Source organism: Porites lutea, chromosome 5 (assembly GCF_958299795.1).
Source record: "Porites lutea chromosome 5, jaPorLute2.1, whole genome shotgun sequence".
NCBI lineage: Eukaryota > Metazoa > Cnidaria > Anthozoa > Scleractinia > Poritidae > Porites > Porites lutea.
This window is the reverse complement of record NC_133205.1, coordinates 25617322-25637268: the sequence shown is the minus strand read 5'-3', so window position 1 is coordinate 25637268 and position 19947 is coordinate 25617322. Positions and strand designations below refer to the sequence as shown.

At 38.6% G+C, this 19947-nt stretch overlaps 1 protein-coding gene across 2 annotated transcripts in view; it reads right to left on the bottom strand.

The window, feature by feature from the left end:
- Nucleotides 1-909: 909 nt before the first annotated feature.
- The window catches only part of LOC140938585 (chromodomain-helicase-DNA-binding protein 1-like), a 36410-nt gene continuing 17372 nt past the window's right edge, over nucleotides 910-19947 (bottom strand). For both annotated transcript variants that reach the window (XM_073388079.1, XM_073388078.1), the window contains 23 exons: nucleotides 19697-19838; nucleotides 19002-19054; nucleotides 18459-18609; nucleotides 17143-17295; nucleotides 16972-17043; nucleotides 16380-16529; nucleotides 15531-15679; nucleotides 15203-15299; nucleotides 14616-14711; nucleotides 13952-14146; nucleotides 12771-12970; nucleotides 12300-12341; nucleotides 11578-11720; nucleotides 10464-10590; nucleotides 9392-9542; nucleotides 8755-8871; nucleotides 7443-7706; nucleotides 6274-6447; nucleotides 5733-5831; nucleotides 4403-4482; nucleotides 4065-4170; nucleotides 3267-3550; nucleotides 910-2670 (listed from right to left, as the gene is read on the bottom strand). In XM_073388079.1, the coding sequence (XP_073244180.1) occupies nucleotides 2301-2670; nucleotides 3267-3550; nucleotides 4065-4170; nucleotides 4403-4482; nucleotides 5733-5831; nucleotides 6274-6447; nucleotides 7443-7706; nucleotides 8755-8871; nucleotides 9392-9542; nucleotides 10464-10590; nucleotides 11578-11720; nucleotides 12300-12341; nucleotides 12771-12970; nucleotides 13952-14146; nucleotides 14616-14711; nucleotides 15203-15299; nucleotides 15531-15679; nucleotides 16380-16529; nucleotides 16972-17043; nucleotides 17143-17295; nucleotides 18459-18609; nucleotides 19002-19054; nucleotides 19697-19838 (3415 nt within the window). In that variant the 3' untranslated portion in view covers nucleotides 910-2300. The remainder of the gene's footprint in view (nucleotides 2671-3266; nucleotides 3551-4064; nucleotides 4171-4402; nucleotides 4483-5732; nucleotides 5832-6273; nucleotides 6448-7442; nucleotides 7707-8754; nucleotides 8872-9391; nucleotides 9543-10463; nucleotides 10591-11577; nucleotides 11721-12299; nucleotides 12342-12770; nucleotides 12971-13951; nucleotides 14147-14615; nucleotides 14712-15202; nucleotides 15300-15530; nucleotides 15680-16379; nucleotides 16530-16971; nucleotides 17044-17142; nucleotides 17296-18458; nucleotides 18610-19001; nucleotides 19055-19696; nucleotides 19839-19947) is intronic.

The window sequence follows — 19947 nt, the reverse complement described above, 5'->3', positions numbered from 1 at the left end:
TTCTTAAGAACCTGTATGGGCCGAAAATGGATGTGATTTTGACCATTAGCTTCAAAATAACAGCAGAAATCGAGATAAGAAAGCATATGTTTTGGCTCCTACTTCGCTGACGAGGTGTATCGGCTTTGTAAAGCACATGTTATTTTATTCATTCGTTGCTATGAAATGCGTTGACATTGTTTTTTCACTGTCAATAGCTCGGTTAATGCGGCTCGATCATACTGAACGAATTTGCTGGCGGAAGTTCCATGGATAACGCATTAACTTAAAGAGTTTTCGGCAAAGTGATGTAATCAGCCTTCGTGGTGTAGTGGTAAAGTAAAATCGCATACAGCCGAAGGTTCCCGGGTTCAAGTCCTGCTTTGTACCGTTCTTTTCTCATCGTTTTTGGCTTGTTTTGTTTGCTTATTTGTTTTGTTGTTTTTCTATAAATATGTACCTAAATAACCGTTGTTTAATAAAATGCAATAAACAAAAAGAAAAGTATTGTGTTTGCAGAGCAAAGATAGTATATGAAATATATTGTACATGGATAAACAATCTGAATTTCTATCATTTGCTAAAATTTACTGTGGGAAAACCAGAGTTGATAACCATTTGATCATTTCCTAAACAATGTTCCCACGAGTTGACGATAGGCTTTCTTTGATTTTAATTGTTTAGTTCATGTTTTATATTTCAATGCAGAGAAGAGAGTTTTCATCATTATACTTTGAATAGTTTGTAGCCAATTTGATCCTTTACAACGGTCCTTCTATTTCGGCAAATTAGGCATAAAAACGACTTGCCCTGATATTCTGTATACAAAACAACCCCTCCAAGGCACAGTCGAGAAAATTGGTCAAAAAATACCCATCCCCCGAGTCCACCAAGCGACTAAAACAATTCGCAACTTTACTTGTCAACATATAATAGAAAACCACATTTTATTTTCTTTCGCAAAAACTATCTTTCAAACTGTACAACTAAGTTAGTTCAGAAAACCTTTTTACACAGGGATGCAAAATACGATAAAAATACAGTCTACTTTGGGTACAAAACGTTCATAACAAATTCCTGCACCAAATATATCTATTATATTTCTACTTCTCTAGCGTGTTTAACAACTGCATGCGTTACTTCTGGAGGCACACCGACAATAAACGATCGACTGACTACGTTAATTCACACCGTACGCAGTCCCTCAAGATTGTCGCCATTTTGAGGTCGGTATCGTCTCGAACTGTATTATGGAATTGTTCAGGGGACCCGATCCCATCTTTATTGCTTACTACGACGTTGCGCGGGAAACTGGCTCTAATATCGTCCCTCAAAAGTATTCCCTACGTACGATTCGATACAATACCGAGCCAGTCTCATTGGCAACCTCAAAATGCGGGCTAATTACGAGCGAGCGAACGAACTCTTGCCTTGTCAGCTTTCACGTTTCATTAGCTGAACAGAGAGTGCCAGCATTCCAACCAGGGATCGTAGTACTAAGAGAGAATCCAATTCAAATAGCCTATTCTAAGAGCTTTCTAGAGTACAATTATGAAAACTCCATGACGCTTTTTTCTACGTAAAATACTTTCCTAAAGAAAAAGTTTACCATCCTTTTTCTACCGCATTTTTTGCCACATTCGTAAAGTAAAATAATTATTATGAAATTTAAGGAGTTTCCTTTCAAGGGGTTTTTAGCACTCTGGAAAGAAAAATCAAGAACTTCTGAAGTTGTCCAGAAATTCCTGGGTAGTACGAACCCTTGTCTACTGTCAGTTCTGCTTCTGTTGCTACCGTGCAATTGGGAAAAATGAATTGATCTCACATTCAGTCGAGAAAAAACTGAGGATTCAAAACTGTCCTTAACATGCATACATCTACAGAATATCTAACAATTTCCGGACAATATTAATTTAATTTACGTAATAAATAAACCAAATACTCCAAAATATATTCACTGTGTACAGGCAATACATTTCATTAATTGCTTTGTACGGAATGTCTTTTTTCCTAAAAAAAAGGTTTCATTAAACTGAATCTCACTGAAGATTAAGCGTTTTTTTTTTTTTACAATAAAGCTAACTTTGTTCTACCGACTATTCATTGTCATAAACCCTGCGGTGGAAGAAACTAATTACATACGACAAGAAAATAAAAAAAGATTAGGCACTCAAATAATGTGAAAAATAATAATAAAATAAATTACAGTATCTACGTATCTCGGAAAGATACGCCGTCACATTTTATTCTAGTTTAGACACCAAGACATGCGCATGCTTAAAACAAACCTCCACTAAAAAAGTAATATATGTCACGCGCTGTCATCTTTTATCCCGCTCACCCTCTACGCTTCGTTTTTCTTCGTATCTTTTACTTTCATGGGTAGAACCAGACTTCGGAGAGGTCACTGAATTTCCATGACGCAAAGTGGAATCGCTATTCCGTTCGCGGTGCGAGTGGTGGTACCGACCTTCAGATAAATAATCCCGCGAGCTACCTCGGTGATAGTCGTCTCTCCGATCTCTCTTCTCGTAGGAACGCGAATGATCGGAACTCCTCTCGTAGCCTCGCGAATGTTGGTCGTGTGACCGACCGTGATCCGATGATCTCTCGTGAGTTCGAGAAAAGTCTGAGTTGTGGAAAGAAGGCCGGTCGCGGTACGAGTCGTGGTATCTGTGACTGTAATCGGATCTAAAAAAAGAAGTTGTGCTTAAAGTTACCAAATAGAAGGTGAAAATTACTGTTTAAGTAAAGGCTGCTACCTTTTCTTACTGCTTTCTAATAGGCTAGGATCTTGTGTGATAGTTAAAGCATACATGTGAGTCACGAAGACGTGATCATCGTCATTTACCGTGAGTTGCCGACAAGATTTGAAGTTACGCCCCCGTTAAAGTGACACCGGATTGGTGCTCTATCCACTTAACTGAGGAAAGGCGCGCGGATATCAGGGCCATATACTGGGTAATAGGCGATACCAGCCACACAAGACAATTCACTAGCGTACGCCTGCTGCTCAGGCTAAAATATAAGACGAATCCACTGGATAGCGATTTATCCGGTGGATAGCGCTATCCACCTTTTGAACAATTGTGGCCAGGTAGCGTACACCGTTTAGTTCTGTTAACAGTAAAAAGAAAGGAAAGTGGGTTACGCTTGGCATGAGCAAGTTTGCGAGTTCAGACCCAGCGGTTCAAACCGTTTGCTCTTGCTTGTTAGGATAGTGATTTATCCGGTGGATAGTGCTATCCAACGTTTGAAAAACCCGGGCTTGGAGGATAAAAACGTACCCATCACGTGACCTCTCCTTGGAGGATGTACCAGTCCTGTCCGAGTGACTGAACGATGAAGAGCGCCTTGGATCATAGCTGTCTCCGCTCCCAGATGGCCGTCCGCCGCTGTGAGAGCTCGAACCACTGTACGTACGGTCCATCCGGGGTATCTTACCACCAGGCCCGCCTCCGTCCGTAGGTCTCTTGAGGTCACTGGATCGTTGATGCGCATGATCGCCTGGATGTTTTTTAGCATCTTGAGGAGGCCGCTGCATCTGAGTGGCGGGTTTGTGTTGCGCACGCTGTGAAAATATTATAAAATCTTTTCTCAACGAATGGCAATTGAAATATGATCATGTTTGCGAGATTAATGATGGGCCAAAATCTGACTTTCAAAACGAGGCTAAGTACAAAACCTTTCTTATGAAAATGAGTTTTATTTGTATGAGAATAATAAAAAAAACATTTCCATATCAATGGATTTGCACGTAGTCTCGCTCTGAAAAAGAGGCTTGAGGCGACTGGAAAATGGCTTATTGTCAAAAGTTCTAAGCCACTTATAAAAAATTTATTATGGCAAATGTTTCCAGGAGCTATATGTTGCCCATACATTGGCAAGTGTGCAAATAGAGAGTATAGCTGCTTTCCCTTGATTATAAACTAAATTCGCCGTGGGATTCCATCACAAAACCGTCGAGAAAAGGGCTTTCCATGACACTTAAAGAGATTCAAAAACAAATGAAACAATCAAAGCAGCAAGCTGACCATTAAACACGTAAAACACACTCCACAAAGTTAGGAGATAAATCGCAGTACCTCCTGGGCTTTTGTCTCTTCTCTCTTCTTAGCAGCGTGCTTGTACAGCTTGAAGAGCTTCTTAGCTTCGAATGAAGTGAACTTTGACACGAACGTCCAAAGATTACTGCATGTAAAAGAATAAAAACGCATTAAAAGGAAATTAACAGCAACAGGAATACAAGCTCTTAACACCGTCAGTTGAAGCCTACGGCAACAGACGACAGTGTCCTCATTAGGATCTCAGCTTTGGCAATATTTCAGCAATCAGAAGTGATTATTTCCGGCCCGATTTTCGCAAATAAATGCACACCTTTTCAATCACACCGAAATCATGCAAAATTAAAGAACATTCTTACTTTCTCCAAAGGGCTTTGGTGTCGTCGTCTTTGTGATGAGATGTGGTGTCCATGATATGATCTCCAATCTTTAGTAAACACTGAAATCACAAACGACAAACGCAGTAAGCTGAAAGAGTGAATAAGTGTTCTTGTTTTCGCTCTTTTTTGTATTTCAAATGGTTGGTTTCGCGGGCGGGAAAGAGGAGCGAATCTTGTGCTCTGATTGGCTTCTTGAGCGGGCATGATCGCCTATCAATTTATTTTTTTCTGCGACTTTTCCCTTGACCTAATAATTCGTCACTTTAGAAACGTGAAGATAACTGAAGCCAACATGCGTTCCGCAAATTGTCTCTGGCATGGTTTCTGGGGACGCACCAGTCAGCTATTGACTAATTTTTTCCACGTCCCCAGTAACAGTTCTAGAAGTCTTTGCGAAAGTTGACTCGACATAGTTTTTTTCTCGTTTATAAAGTTGCAAATGAGTACTTAATCGACGAAGCGTAATATTCAGTCGAGGTGACTGGATATTGGCCTAGTTTTTTGCTTTTGTGTACACATCGACTCCGTCTCTTTCAACAAAAACTCAAAAAAAGATATTGGCCAAAATCACGCGTGGTCAATAACGCATATGTTCGGTGTTATAGTAGCGAAAGGGAGAGGGGAGGAGGTTCTTAATTAGTTCTTAATTTCGGATACACTCCCCCGCAGGAGAATAAAGTTATAACCCTATTGCTGGTTTTCAGTGACACGCCACTCAAAATAAAACTTGAAATAAAAATCAAAACCGTTCAATAAATTAAATCCAGAATCTCGAAAATGAAAGGAGGTAAATATGCAAAGACCCTCGCCAAGATTCAGGTCAGAGCAATATTTCATATACGAGATATCCGGAGGAATGTTTTACCCAAATTTATAGAAATCTGTATGAAGACGCCATGATGGTGCCCATTCGGATGGGCACCAACATGGCGTACGGAAACCAACAGAAACATCTGTCACCGAGTTTTGCTACAAAAGCGTAAATTTATCTCTCGAGAAACTCATAAACATTAAAGTTATACTTTTTCTAATACATGAACTGTTCAGATAGCAAAATTGGCCGACACAAGTCAATTTTTAAACCTACATGACGGCTCTCGGTCGTCATGTAAATGCCGCGTCACGCAAAAGCTTAGAAATTCGAGAGTACCCTACCACAAAACCAAGAACCCTGTCGAAGCAAAAATTTGTATGAATATTAGTTTTTATCTGCTCTGATACATCATGAAAGTAAAATCTCTGAAGGATCGACAGTTTTGTAGTTTGAATTTTAGTGACGTCATCTGAAAACCAACAATAAATCATGTACCTGTCTTGTTTGTTGTACTTGATCTTCTTCTTTTGTGTTTCCTTCAGGACTCTCCAGCATTTTTAGTGCTCGTTTCACTGGACGCATCTTCTCCTTGCACTACAACGTGAAAAAATAAATAAATGATTTGATTTTTTAGCAAAAAAATCCTTAAAATCCTGTGGCGCTTCAGAACATAGAATGTAGTAGACTTAACTTCACTAACATTTATACAAATATTTTGAGGAAAGATTGTTACTGTCATAAAGAACTAAAGTTGACGGGACAATATCTATTTCCCTATCCCTTTTTCCCTACATTTTGGGAGTATAGCCCCCGTCTACCAGCAAATTTTGTTATAAATTTTAACTGTCACTTTTTACGTGTGTACATGGGAAAATGTGCCCACTGTTAGTACTCCGTGAGATATACAGAGTTGAAAGTCCCCCCCCCCTCCTCCAAAAACCCCTCTGTGCTAATCAACCGCGTTTGTACATCATGTGTGCGGCTACCACCTGACCATATGAAAACATAAAACGAAAAAAAAAGCCTCGGGTCGTACCTCATCAAATGTTGTTTTGTCCATATCTGCCAGCGCATACGAGCCTTGGGGTTTACCAGCCTCCTCTGCTGTTTTCACAGGTGACGCTGGTTCTTCATGATCTACAGCAACTTCTTTTACATCCTGCTTCTTGTCTTTAGGTACTTCCTTCTTCTCCTTCTTTTGACGTTTTGGCTGAAAAAGAGGACAACGCAGATTTTCTTTTTGATCCAATGGGTATCAAGTTTTAGAAATTCTCTTGGACAGAACAAGCAAACAAACAGAAAGCAGCGTTTAGAAGCTAAAACACACATTGACTAAACCAAAGCTACACTGGCGCGTTTGTTTGCCAAATGCGGCTGTTAAATAAATTATCGAGAAGTTGCTGAATATCATGTGCAGCTCGTGTCAAAAACAAAGGGCAGTGGACTCTTTCTGAATTTCAGAATTAAAGAATATTTGGTACTTTTTTTGGTACTCCGTCACAAGCTTAGTGTCCGAGCAAAGTCCTTTGAAGTCCGACGAGTCACTACCCTTAACGAAGACTGATAGGCTCCAGATGGCTTCAAGATCCGATGCAACAAAATAATCCGGTGTTGCGTTGGAAAAAAGAGGTGCACACTAACATTAAGGGGAAACCTACATAAGGCGATTGGCAACGACGATTTTCAGCGCAACACAGCCTTAAATATTGTTGCAACATTGTTTCGAACTGTTACAACATTGTTCCAACAGAGCTGCCACAAAAATCGTCGTTGTAAATCATCTCTTGTAACATCACCATAACTTTTATTCAAAGAATATAATCAAAGGGAATAATAGCAGTGCAGAAAGCTCCTTTCTAATCCGTTTTAACCATTTCTGCGTGGATTCAAGATAAAAAAAATTATCGAGGGGATTTCCTCAAGGAGGATGGATTAGTGTAGATAAAGGTTAAAGATTTCTGAATAAATTAACGTAGTTGCATCTAAAATAACAGCAAGTAAGATCGGAAATTATGCGTGTGTTTAACAGCTATGCAGTATCAGGTTCAAAAGGTTGTTTAGGGAAAGAAAACAAGCTAGCTTTCCTCTATTAGCAGGGATATTAATATTATTTTTTTTCTTTCTGCTCTATTTTTAATTATATATAATCTTTGGCAAGAACATAGACTTAAGATACAAGTACTAAAATAAGTAAAGAAAACTGACCTTTTCTCCTTCAACTTTGCCGTTTTCTTTCTTTTTGGTCATTTTTCTTTTCTTTTTTCCTTCTGGTGCCACTTGCCCCTCCTGATTTACATCAGCAGTGACTCCATCATCTTTAGTTTCTGCTGAATGGTCAGGGGGGGACACCACCCCCATTGGCGAGGGAACAGCACTGTTACTAAGAGATTCCACATCGGAGTGTGACTTTCCTTTTTTGGTTTCTTTTCTTTTCAGTTGGCGTATTTTTGACTTGATCATCTGAGATGACTGAGGAAAAAAAAATGAATAAATAATTGGTTGGCCTGGATAACGAAATTGGTTTGTCATTAACGTATGGCTGCTCCACCGCCAAAATTTTCCCCGAATTCGCACAGGTGAGCCCGCTCGCAGGCTATTGGCACAGTTGGTCATCCAGTGTAGTCGTCTATTGAACAATTCGTCCAGGTCACTATAGAGAGGAGAAGTGTGACGTCATGTTACCATAGTTTCAAAAATTCTGGACCTCAACAATTTTTCTTGACAGAGACGGTCATTTGCAGTGTCGAACGATGGAAGAAAAGTACGGGCTATCGTTTTGTCCCTGAGTGCAATGCACAAGAAATTCATACGTGTCAGTTTTTTTGTCTTTTTTTTTCTGTCATAGTTTGTTGAGATCCACGGAAATTTTGATACCATGGTTGCGTGGCGCATCTTCGTCTCCTCCCTATTCAGGGGCACCCAACGACAATTTTCGGAAAAATATCTGTTCGGAAGACGATTGGAGATCTAGAATTTTCGAAACGTTTGTTGTAAAACTTCTTGCTTGCCTGCCTCTCCTAGGATTTTCGAACATCTAAAAAATGGTATAATTGCCTATTTTTAACGGATTTTTACCCTAAAAAGGTCACCTAGAATTTTCGGGAGCCTATTTTCTGGCTGAAATTTTCGAAAAGGTAAGTTTTGATCCCCTATAATTTTCGGATCACTAGACTTTCAGCTAGGAAATCCGAACAGATGAAAAATTTTTAGGGGATAAAAATATGCCTTTATCTACCGTTTAAATACTAAAATACGTTTAAAAATGCTATGTTTAAGTGGTTTTGAACTATATTCCCGTTGGGTGCCCCTGCCTATTAACAAAATTATATCCTTTCTTTAAAGGCCGATTAATTTTCCTTCAGAGTAAGTGCCGGTTGGATTCATATATGTGACGCTGTCGCACCCTCGTTTCTCACGCCTCGCGACATCGTTGCCGGCATCATGCGTTTTTGAGGGGAAAAAAAGAGTGCTAGCAGTGTAGTGAAGAGAGGCCATAGCCAAGAGGAAGATATATTACCTTTCTTAGTTGTTCAGCCTTGTCTTCTAAAGCAGCTTGTTTCAACAGTTTGATCAGATATTCTACCCTCGTCTGAAGATGTTTGTCTTGCGGTTTCAAGTTTCCAGGAGGAAGGATCTAAAAAAACAAAAGAACAGTCTCAATACATCGCACCTTATTCTCGCGGAAAAAATGCCTTTACTTCGGGAAGGATAAAACCGTCAATGTGTCTGCCCCTTCCTGAGATAAATTGCCATGGATATCTATATCAGGTTTCTGAGTTTGTGTTCTGTTCTGTGATGTGTTGCCTTCAAACCAAACGGTCTCTCGATTTAGATGTTGTGTTCTTCTCGGAACTGTTAAGAAACCTCCGAAAAGCGCTCATCCCGCAGTAAATCTTTTGCTTCTTAAGTCTGCTTTTTCGTTTATTGTAAGACCCTTACCCTACACTTTCTAGCACACAAAACGTAAGCTAATAACGTGGAAATCTGGAACTAATGCAAGTATGCAACGACCGTTTTCATGTCGACTGGAAAACAAGTCAACTCCGAGAAACCTATATCATAATGATACAGACCGCGCCCCTTTACAACGCCACTATTCGAACTCAGTCTTCTCCTATTCCAAACTAATCTAAGTATACTTTTTATTCTGTTACCTTAGAAGTAAGCGACAAACTTTCATCAGCTTTAATAGCTTCCCAGCTGCCCAGTCCATACTCGAAGATGCCTACAAGTAACATGGAATCATCTGGCACGTCCCATGTTACACCCCAATGAACACTCTTAGCAGGTGCCATCAGGCGGAATCTGAAAGAAACACGATGTTAGAAAAAGCAACAAATAACTCTGTAGCACAGTTAACAGTTTTCCCTGTGCACTCAAATTTAGCCTCTTCACAGACTCTCCATTTTCTCTTCAAAGTTCGTCGAGCGTGGGTGATAAAATATAAACCGCAGGGGATTTATTGACCGCCAGCGTAAGGGGGTAGCGATGGAGAAGAAGACAAAAGACGCTCCGCGCTCGTTCTCGTGTGCTCGCTTCGCTCGCCGATGTTTTTGAAAAGAACGAGAAGGAAAATAAAACAACGTCTGTGTACAGGCTAACTCAAATTGGCTACTTCGAGGCCACGTGGCAAGTAACATTAGAGAGGTTCAAAGTCACGTTTACGGAAACTGCAAAGGAAAGATGCAAGTTGAGAATTTTTATCGAATTGGAAAATGAACAGATAACGGCTTGTCCAAAACAAATCTGATAGATGAAGGTAACAAGAAACACCTTATTCCGTGATGGAAATAATGAAAAGCAAACCACAAGTAAACAGAAAACTTGGTCACGTGGCACAATTTCACGTTTGCCGTAAACGTGCTTCTAAAGCTCTCTAATGTTTACTGTTTCCCGCCCACATAACATAATCTATGACATCACGTCGTACCCAGGAATGTCAAATCTGAGAAAAATAACTCAGACGTTTTCCTAAGGAACAGCAAGCCTGCGAAGCGCAGACGTATTTCCGGTCGTCGCTTCTCTCCCTCCGAAAACTATTTTCGGAGGGAGAGAGGCGACGACCGGAAATACGTCTGCGCTTCGCAGGCTAAGGAACAGTATGAGAAAAGCGGCAATTAAGTCCTCTTCTGGTAGAGATATTCCTCAACAATTTTCCTTGTCTGTAATTTGAGCGTTCGTGTAATAGCCGTTAAATAAATATCTATTATCCCAGTTTGCACTCACTTTCTTCTCTCGTCAAAGTCTGCGGGCATGATGGCTGTTAGTGATTCCAATTCTTCCTCATGTTTTAACACTGATGGTGCATTAACAGTTACATTGCTGAGTCGCACAGTAGCACCACGCTTTTTACCTGAATCAAAACAGGGTTAGAAATTAATTTCGACTGTTAACTGTCCCATTAAGCAATGGTAATTCAAGTTTGGGTTGCCCTCCTAAACTTTTGCTTGCTCTGTAGTAAAAGGCAATTGACTATCAAAATACATGTATTAAAGGAACTTATTGGTAGGGTATTAATAAATTGTGCTTATAGCCCTTTGGAACCCTTGTAGAACGAACCATTCTTCGCTGCATGTTCATTTCCTTCCAGAACGTACTGTAATTGTAGAACATCTTTCCTTCCATCAAAGCAAATTGGATCCAAGGAAACTCATTATATTTCCCACTTCAGCAGAAAATTTCGTTCTCTACATGAGTTTTGATACTTTTTGAAAACGCTACCAATCCAAAATCGTGGTACAGGAGATGGATTGGCCATTTTCGAGGAAATAAACAGGGAGTTTCTCGAAAGTTCCGGTAACTTTTCAGGCCCGAAAAGCTGTTTTGTATTTGTTGTGTTTGCATTCAAGAGCAAACTTTCAATAATTTGGAGAAAAATACAATGCAACTATCAGCTGACAAAGGAAAATTGACTGGTTTGTGGGCAAGGAACTGTGCTACTATTCAACAGGTTTAAATTTTAAAATTTGCCTTCGGGCCCGAAAAATTACCAGGCCTTTCGAGAAACGGGTCCCAGGTTCTCAAACCCGCTCTCCATACAAAAATGGTAACAAAGCCTTCTTATATGACAAACCCACAATTCCCCTCCTCTGTTTATGAAGTGCACTGAAACAGACAAACAAACAAACAAACAACAACAACAACAACAACAACAACAAGGAAAGAAGATAAAAATAAAGTGCGCAACACCCCCAAACAGAAAACGTAAGACACAACGTGCCTGGCTAGTTGTTGAATGAAAAATTAAGGAGAGGAGATGTGCGAGGAACTGAGTTGACTTGAGTGTAAGCATACTACACGTAATGATAGAAAGTTAGACCACAGTTTGAGTAGAACCTACCATCAAAGTTAGGATCTTCCTTCAGTTTATCCTCGTATTCTGCCACAGCTTTAATACAGCTGTTGTGAAGAATATCTGCCAGTCTCGTAAGATCCTCAGTCGATTTATCATCTAATTCAGCATCAGTAGCAATTGATTCAAGTCTATGTAGGGACACAAATTATGCGAAAATCCTTCCATTAAACTAGGGAGATGTGTCATGTAGTTCAAACATTTGAATGTGCGGATGATTATTACTGTGGTGTAAGTATTCAAAAGAAACTTCATTCGCCCCCACTTTCAAAAGGTGGTACTTATACGTGCGCTGCGTAAACAGCTTCTAGTTTTTAATCTGCAAATGAAATCTCATGATACTACATACAAAGACTAACAGGGTACTACTCATTACGCACAAGGCTCTAACGTTTGAGCCCGTGGAGGATTTCCTGTGATTTGACCATTCAAAAATCAAAAAATCTCCTTCAGCAGTACTTTCACTTGTTTTGATTCATTATACAACGGGATCTAACTTTTGAGCCGGTGGCCAAAATCTTATGGTGTGACCATGCAAATTAAACCTCTTCTCCCTTATTTTACAAGCTACTATTTGATTTTTCACACTCGCGAGAGTAAAAGGTTTAAGAAGGATTTAAACTCATGTCTCACCTAGAGCAAGTGATTTATGTACAAGTGAAAACTAACAAACGAATAAGCAAAAATCCAGTAGGCTGTTTTAAAATTACCTTGTTCTGGGCCTTCCAAACTTCTTGTAACTTTTCACAAATCTAGAGGATGGAATCAAACAAAAGTAAATATTTTTCTATCGAACCAAAGAAATCTAATAGAGCACTAGAGGGAAAAAATTAGACGTTTGCCAGCATGTAGCATGTTGTGAGCTGGAGGCACGACAAGGCAAGGCACTCTCTTTCTCTACGTTTAATCCTAAAGGAAAGAAAATTTGTCAAAAGCCTTCACTTTCTTCTCCCTTATAGTTCTTTTTTTTTTTTAAATTTTTGGGGGAGGGCGAGGGAGGGAGGGTGTAGAAGCAGTTAAATGGACCCAGTCCCTACTTGCTGTTCACATCCTCACTACTAACAAAACTTGTTACTTGTATATTTTGAACACACTTACAGTAGTAGGTCATAGGTTAGTGAACGCCCCCCGCCCCCCCACCCCCCCAAAAAAGCAATAAACCAAAACCATTTAGTTCAAACCTTCTTATTTCAGCATCATTGAAGCCTTCAACATCTTCCCTCTTGATAGTCCGTGGCCTCCCTCGCTTCCTCTTTGTTTCTTTCCCTTCACCACCAGAATCATCATCACTTTCGGATTCTGATTTCTTCTTCCGACCTCTTGCTTTTTTAGACCTTCCTTCCTGTTCACTGTCACTATTAGCGGGTTTGCCATAGTTCATCTGTTGATAAAATGTATAAAATATTCCTCATGTCACCTTACTCTTTAGATTGGACTGGGCTGACTTAGTTTTCTGAGGGTAGGGTTTAATTTCATGTAGCTAACAGGAGACCAAGTGTTCTCTTGTAAATTACCTTCCTTTGGCAAATTTCTTTCTCATTCTCAGCCAAATTAATAAAAGATAAACTGCAATAATTTATTTTCATGTCAAACTGCCTGTTGAACAAAGTATGGTATGATAACAGCATGCACATACACAGGCTCAAATTTCCACGTCATTCACTCTAACACAGGAATTAGAATACTGTAACTCTACTTTATAAAGAAAATTTTTGTATTCAGAGCAAAGACAGTTTAAGCCAAATATTTCTACATTATCTCAACAATACTTCAACATTTTGATCAAGAGGTTTACAGCTGTAGATAATGTTGAAATATTTTGGTTTAAAGTATCTTTGTTCTGAGAAATACAAATTTTTGTTCATAATTGTAAACAAAACTTTTCCCAACGCAGGAAAAGAATCTTTTCAAAAGGTAACTCTAGTTCATTTCCTTGTCATTATGTTTTTAGCTTCAAGGGCAACCCTTAATTCAGTTCTATATGATAATAACAGAATTAATCAGGGGAATGACGGGAAAAAGTACTTTTGAGTTGAGGCACAAAGCATCCTCTTATAGCTACTGGTGGTTGGCATGTAATATTTTGTCTATAAAACAACACCATTTATCCAAACTTAAAGGTTGTGGAGAGTAAAAAAAAAAAGGCCTTGTTTATTCAACAAATTCTCCTAATCAGTTTTACACATGAAAAGTTGGAAGAACAGCCCCTCTTGACCTATGCTGGAAAAACAAAATCCCCTGGATGGATTAACACTAAATATCTTTCAGGCATATTAGTTCTTCTCCTGGACATTCAGTGATGTTGAAAGTTTATCCTAACTTTTCCAAGCTCAAATTACATCACAGCAGATATAGGTAATACCTTTTTAACAGTTTTTCTGTTTCGTTTTGGCAAATACAATTCCAGTTGTTTTTTCTGTTCTTCCTCTTCCTCAAGCTTTCTCCTCTCTGATTCAGGAATTATGTCTGACCAAGCTTTCTCTTCATTCAAAGGTTTGTTGTCTTGATTCACGACAGCTACTTCATCTTCATCTGCATCCAATGTAATACTAGCAACCTGTACAACAAAATGAATTCTCATTCTTTTTTTATTCAAAACAGCAGTAATCTATCTAAAACTTTTTTCTTTCCGGGCTGTAAAACTACAGCTACAGAAGTTTTGTATCAACGATCTCAGTTCTATTTAATAAACAATAATTGTAATTATTATTGGTTGAGGTTTTTGAGATATCCAGAAAAATCAAGGTCGAGGTAAGAATTATCAACCAACGTCAAAGGTCAAGGCTGATTATTACCCGAATCTAATAACGGTTTTATTCCACACCTGTTGTTTTGAACAACAACAAACACACCATCCTAGGAAACACCATTTGACATTGCTCTTGGAAATCATGCACTGCGCCTACAGATTGGTCGTGCCATTTTCAAAAATATAACTTTAGACAAGTGTAGGCTCTTAGCCAATGAGAAGACAGATAGTGAGTAAAATGTTTAATAAACATTTTTATGGCGTAACTTTAATTTACCTTGAACTGAGATAAAAGTTCTTCACCAATGGTGTGTGGATGATCGTCAGAATCTCTGGTTTCAGCAGCTCGCAAGATGTCATCAATATCCATTTCCTGGAAATCAGACAACGTAAACTCTAAGTACCAACACTGGAATCATGGCCTAAATTTATGACAGAGATGGAATCATCCATCTAAAACTGATACTTGTCTATGATGGATAATATGTGACAAGATGTAAATGCAGTGTTTTGATGAGTTGCACACCAAATTTTGTCTTCCACTCATTATTTTTCTCTTCCAGCCATCTACAGATAATTCATTTTAAACTGAGACTAACATTTTACCTGAACAGAAAATGAAAGCAGATTCATACAAATTGTTGACTTGCAAAGGACTGGTAATTATTTTTCAGAAGGTTCCTGAAGAGAGCTTCCAGAGAAATCTGATTTATATTGTTTCATTTTTTGCCTGCCTCCTCTTCACCAATCCCAGCTAATAACCAATCAGTGACTTGGCACTTCTGTGAAATCTATGTTCCACTATTAAAAAAATTGTCAAACCTAAATTGGAATCATTTCTGTAGAAAGTTAAATGATGCACACCTGCAGCTGAGTGTCTTCTCCATCTCCTTCTTTAAACAGCTCTTCTGCTCCAAATTTCAAGATAGCTGCAAGTTCATCTTTGTTGAAAGGATTACTCCTGTGAAATACAGTGTTACAGCTTGTTATTGAGACACCCAGTTCAGAAGATTAGTGGGACAAATAACAGTGATATGTGGAAAATGTGCAAAACATTAAAAATGGAGAAATGGGCCTTGTGCGGCTTCACCTTCTTGAGGTGTCTATTGAAAAAAGAGTTGTCTGAATATGACTAAAATAAACACCACCACATAACAATAAAAGAAGTTTTTATTATTATAATCATGCTTACGATGAAGATGAGGAGGCCTTGGACAGCACCTTACGACCAGTTGTGTCCATTCTCTGGATAATGAGATGATCCAGAACCATCTTGCGCTTTGCACGTTCTAGAATGTCCTCTTCAATGCTTCCTTTAGAGACAAATCTATAAATATTGACCTACAAAAAATAACCAGAAACGTAACCTCCTTCATTGATTACAGTAATGGAGAATTTCATAATTTTACATCAAGGTACTGTTCTTACGCATAAGCATTCTTCAGAAACAGCTCTGTCCTCATTTCACACCAACCAGTCAATACACCATGGGGTGCAGAGAAAGTCAGTTTTAAAGCTTGCCCTTTGAGAAGCTGTAGCTAGCAAGTACTAGCCTGAGAGACCTTTTAGCTAGCCAGGAAAATTCTGATGAGCAGGATTCATAAATTAATTAGTTAAATGCATCATTGTCTAATTAATAACCTGCTTTACTGATTTATTGAAATAACATCAATATCTGATCAAGTGAAATTAATATTACAGTTTATATTACAATTATTGCGATAATAATTTCACTTGATCAGATCAGCTTGAAAACCATAATGTGAGAGAAAAGCGATAGAAGTACTTTTCATAATATGTGTGAATACTAAATTATGTTACTGATTTCTGCAGTCAATTAACTCATGATAGTGTTTTTTAAGAAGATGGGCTACTCAGTTTATGATAGTGCTTCAGTTCATGAAATCACTGACAATCTAACAGGCCATGATATAGAAAACATACAAGTGAGCTTCAATAACTAATTACATTTCCTACATATAAGTCAAACTAATAAGCAACAAAGGCAGTTATGCATTACATGATGACTTATCCAACCAACCTGATTTCTTTGTCCAATTCTGTGAGCGCGTGCCTGAGCTTGCAAGTCATTCTGGGGATTCCAGTCTGAGTCAAAAATGATCACAGTATCAGCTGTAGCAAGATTGATACCCAGGCCACCAGCACGAGTAGACAACAGGAAACAGAAGTCCTTGAATTAGAAAATAATGAAACCAATATCAGCACAATACTTTGACCCAATATCACCAGAAATGTTGCAAACTTGGATGCTCTTTCTAACCTCAGTAACTCATATTTTAACTTTTTATTATTATCATTATCATCATCGTCATCATCATTATATTGTGGAATCTCAGGCTTACAAGGTTAACATTATACACTTAATGTCAGATCCTGAGGGAAACAGTTAGCTTTGTTTTCCCAAGAGTCCTGATGTTTCCCGAGACGAAGTCTTGGTGGCAGCCTCGGGTTCATGCTCATACCATCATTTCTTCACCTCAATACCAAACCCTTTGCAGATATGTGTTATTATTATTATTATTATTATTATTATTATTATTATCATCGTTATTATTAGACATTTTCACCAACAGTCAAAACTGAGAAATAACAGAATAATGGCTCAGTTTTACCTCAGAGCCTTCAGCATTGAAGTGGTCCAAAGCTTGCTTCCTCAAGTCTCCTCTTATAGATCCATCCAACCTCTAGATTATAAATGAAAATCAATTGATTGTATCTTTAAAGGTGGTGAGGTGGCTGCATAGGACAAAACAAAAAGCCTATAAAAGGCCTATAAAACATACTTGAAAGAGGAATCGACGCAGCTGAAGATACTCTGCTAATATGTCAAGCATTCGCACCATCTGTGAGAAGATTAGAACCCGATGACCAGTTTCCTTTAATCTGCATAGTAGTTTATCAAGCAGGAACAGTTTCCCACTTCCTCGGATCAGGGTCTGTTGGAAAAGGATAACAAGAAGATCACATCAAGGACATGGGAGTGCACGGGCTACAGTTTTTCCGGTCACCTGCACTTACTGCACCATCATACTTAGTAACAATATCCACAATTATAAAACAGCTAAGATAGTAGGCGCGCTCTGATTGGTCGAGAGGCGTGTGTGCATGAGAGTATGTAAACATGGTTGTGACATCAAGATGTTTTGCTTTTCCCGCACTAAGCAAGTAAGCACGAATTTGAAAAAGTTTTTGAGTTCAAAACTCGACAAGGTTACTTTATTTACCCATTCCTTCGTCAGCTGAAACTTGGAAAATCTTTACAAACAAGCTGTGTCAATTTTTTTGCGCTAAAGCTGACATTTTTTTTTTTATTTCATCTTTTTGCAAAACAAGGACTGATTACGCGTGTAAGACTTCGTGTACAAGACTTTGGGACTGGTAAGAATTTCTGTTTTAATCAGTGCCATAACAAAGAGTTTTTGAGTGTTTTTCTCAGCAAAGTTATTTTATAAAAGCAATAGAAAAATTTTTTCCTGTGTTTGCATAGGCTGATATATCCTCGACAGATATGCAAACCCTCGACTTCGTCTCGGGTTTGCATAACTGTCTCGAACCCCTCTTGTGCTTATATCAGGCTATGCAAACACGGAAAACGTTTTCTATTGCTTAATGAGAAAGATGTAGAAATAGTAGGCGGCTTTGGAACTCGCACCAAAGGCACAAAACACAAAACTGGAAACAATGCCATTGAATGGTTCAAACGTTTCACAGATCTAAACCTGTCTGAATATGTGTTCAATGTCATTTGTCATCATTATTCAATGGTACTTATTTTTCATTAGCAGTTATGGTAGATGTAGGAGATTATAGTAGCAGGCTAAGGATGGCTAGCTAGCCGGAGGTTTTAGCCAGCTACCGGCCCTTATTGACTGCCCTGCTCCCGACATGAGTCGAACCTATACCCTTCTGGTTACTAGTCCAGATGCTCTACCACTGAGCTACAGCAGACTCATGGGAGCTAAGGCCACTAAACCTGGCAATAATAATAATGCAAACCAGCAATGATCATTGCCTTGGTATACTCTCATTTTTTTTTCATACTTTAAGTGATTCTCTTTAAACACCACGTGACAACTAGCTGATTTAATAAGTAGTGTACCTGTAGTGAGTCTGTAGTTAATTGGTTGTCGGGCCTAATGAGCTGGGCGTGGTTACAGCATTTCTTCAGCTCCATCACAATGTTCAAAAAGCTGTTAAGGTTTCCTTTTAACCCTTTGTTTAATGCCGCAAAGTTTTTCGTAAGGATCCATCTACAAAAATAAGAATAATCTCAAACTTTGACTTATTCAAGGCTGCATTCTTATTAGAAAAATTGTACAGAGCCCAAAGCTCCAAACCTATGAAACACAGGGTCCCCAGCATACAAGTCATGTGTAAAAGCTAGGATTTCCTTAACACCTGAGGTAAAAGTAGGTTGCCAGTTACCTGGGGTTAAGAAGTACAAGGGTGGATCTGGGATTGATTGGGGAAGTCGTCACATGAGAGACAGAGATGAACATCTGACGGGTATTTGGGGTAAAGAAGAAGGAAGTGTATTCTGGGATGAGAAAGGGATCCATGCGCAGTTAGTGAAGGCACTACAGACGGAAGCTTAGTCTGAAATAATAATAAATTGGACTCTCTGAAGAGATGTTTGTCTTACCTATAGTACTGTTTCTGAATTGATGACATTTCCACTCTAAGAATTTGTTCCACCTAAATGTAAAAAAATACCATATATTAGCAGACTGTATTACTGTATTACTTGTATTGTTATACATGTGTATAATAAAATACTGGTATAAAATATAATGAAATACTGGTATGCCCTTGAGATGTATTTTATATAATAAAATACTGGTATAAAATTTTTAAAAAAATGAGTTATGTAGTAATTATATTCACTGAAAAACTATAATCATTGTTATTGCAAAAGCAATAACCCGTCTTGTCAATATAATATATAAGCAAATAATTGTAAACTATGGAAAGAAACCATTATCACATTGAACAGGAAACAACATTATTGACATAGGACTGGATACTACAGACAAACAACAAAATGTACTGACAACTGAAAGTGCACACTGGGTCCAGTTGTTCGAATGCAGGTTAGCACTAATCTGGGGTTAAATTTTAACCCGGGATTCTTTATCTTTTTAATCAAAAGCACTCTTTCAGATAATTTTCTCTATTCTTTTTAGCGTATCCAATCATCAAATTGTAGGCAAAGAGAATGAAACTGAATTTGCTTTTTAAGCTCTCATATCTGAGTTCATTTTTTGCACTAACCCTGGGTTATCTTAACCCAGCTTCGAACAACCCGGCCCTGCAGAAAAACATGAAAACATGGTTTACCTTAGCTGGCAATGACTTCTCAACATCTTTCTTGACTCTTCTAAGAAGAAAAGGCTCAAGTTCTTTATGAAGAGTAGAAAACCCCTTATCTTTTTCCTCTTGAGTAGCATGCTGCCTATCAAACTCATCCCAAGAGTAGAACCTGTACACAAATCAGAACTAATGATCAGAATAACAGCTTATCACTGGACAGCTCACGGGGCAGTGTTTTAGCAACACTAGGAGGCCCCTGGTGCCTTAATACTTTTGTT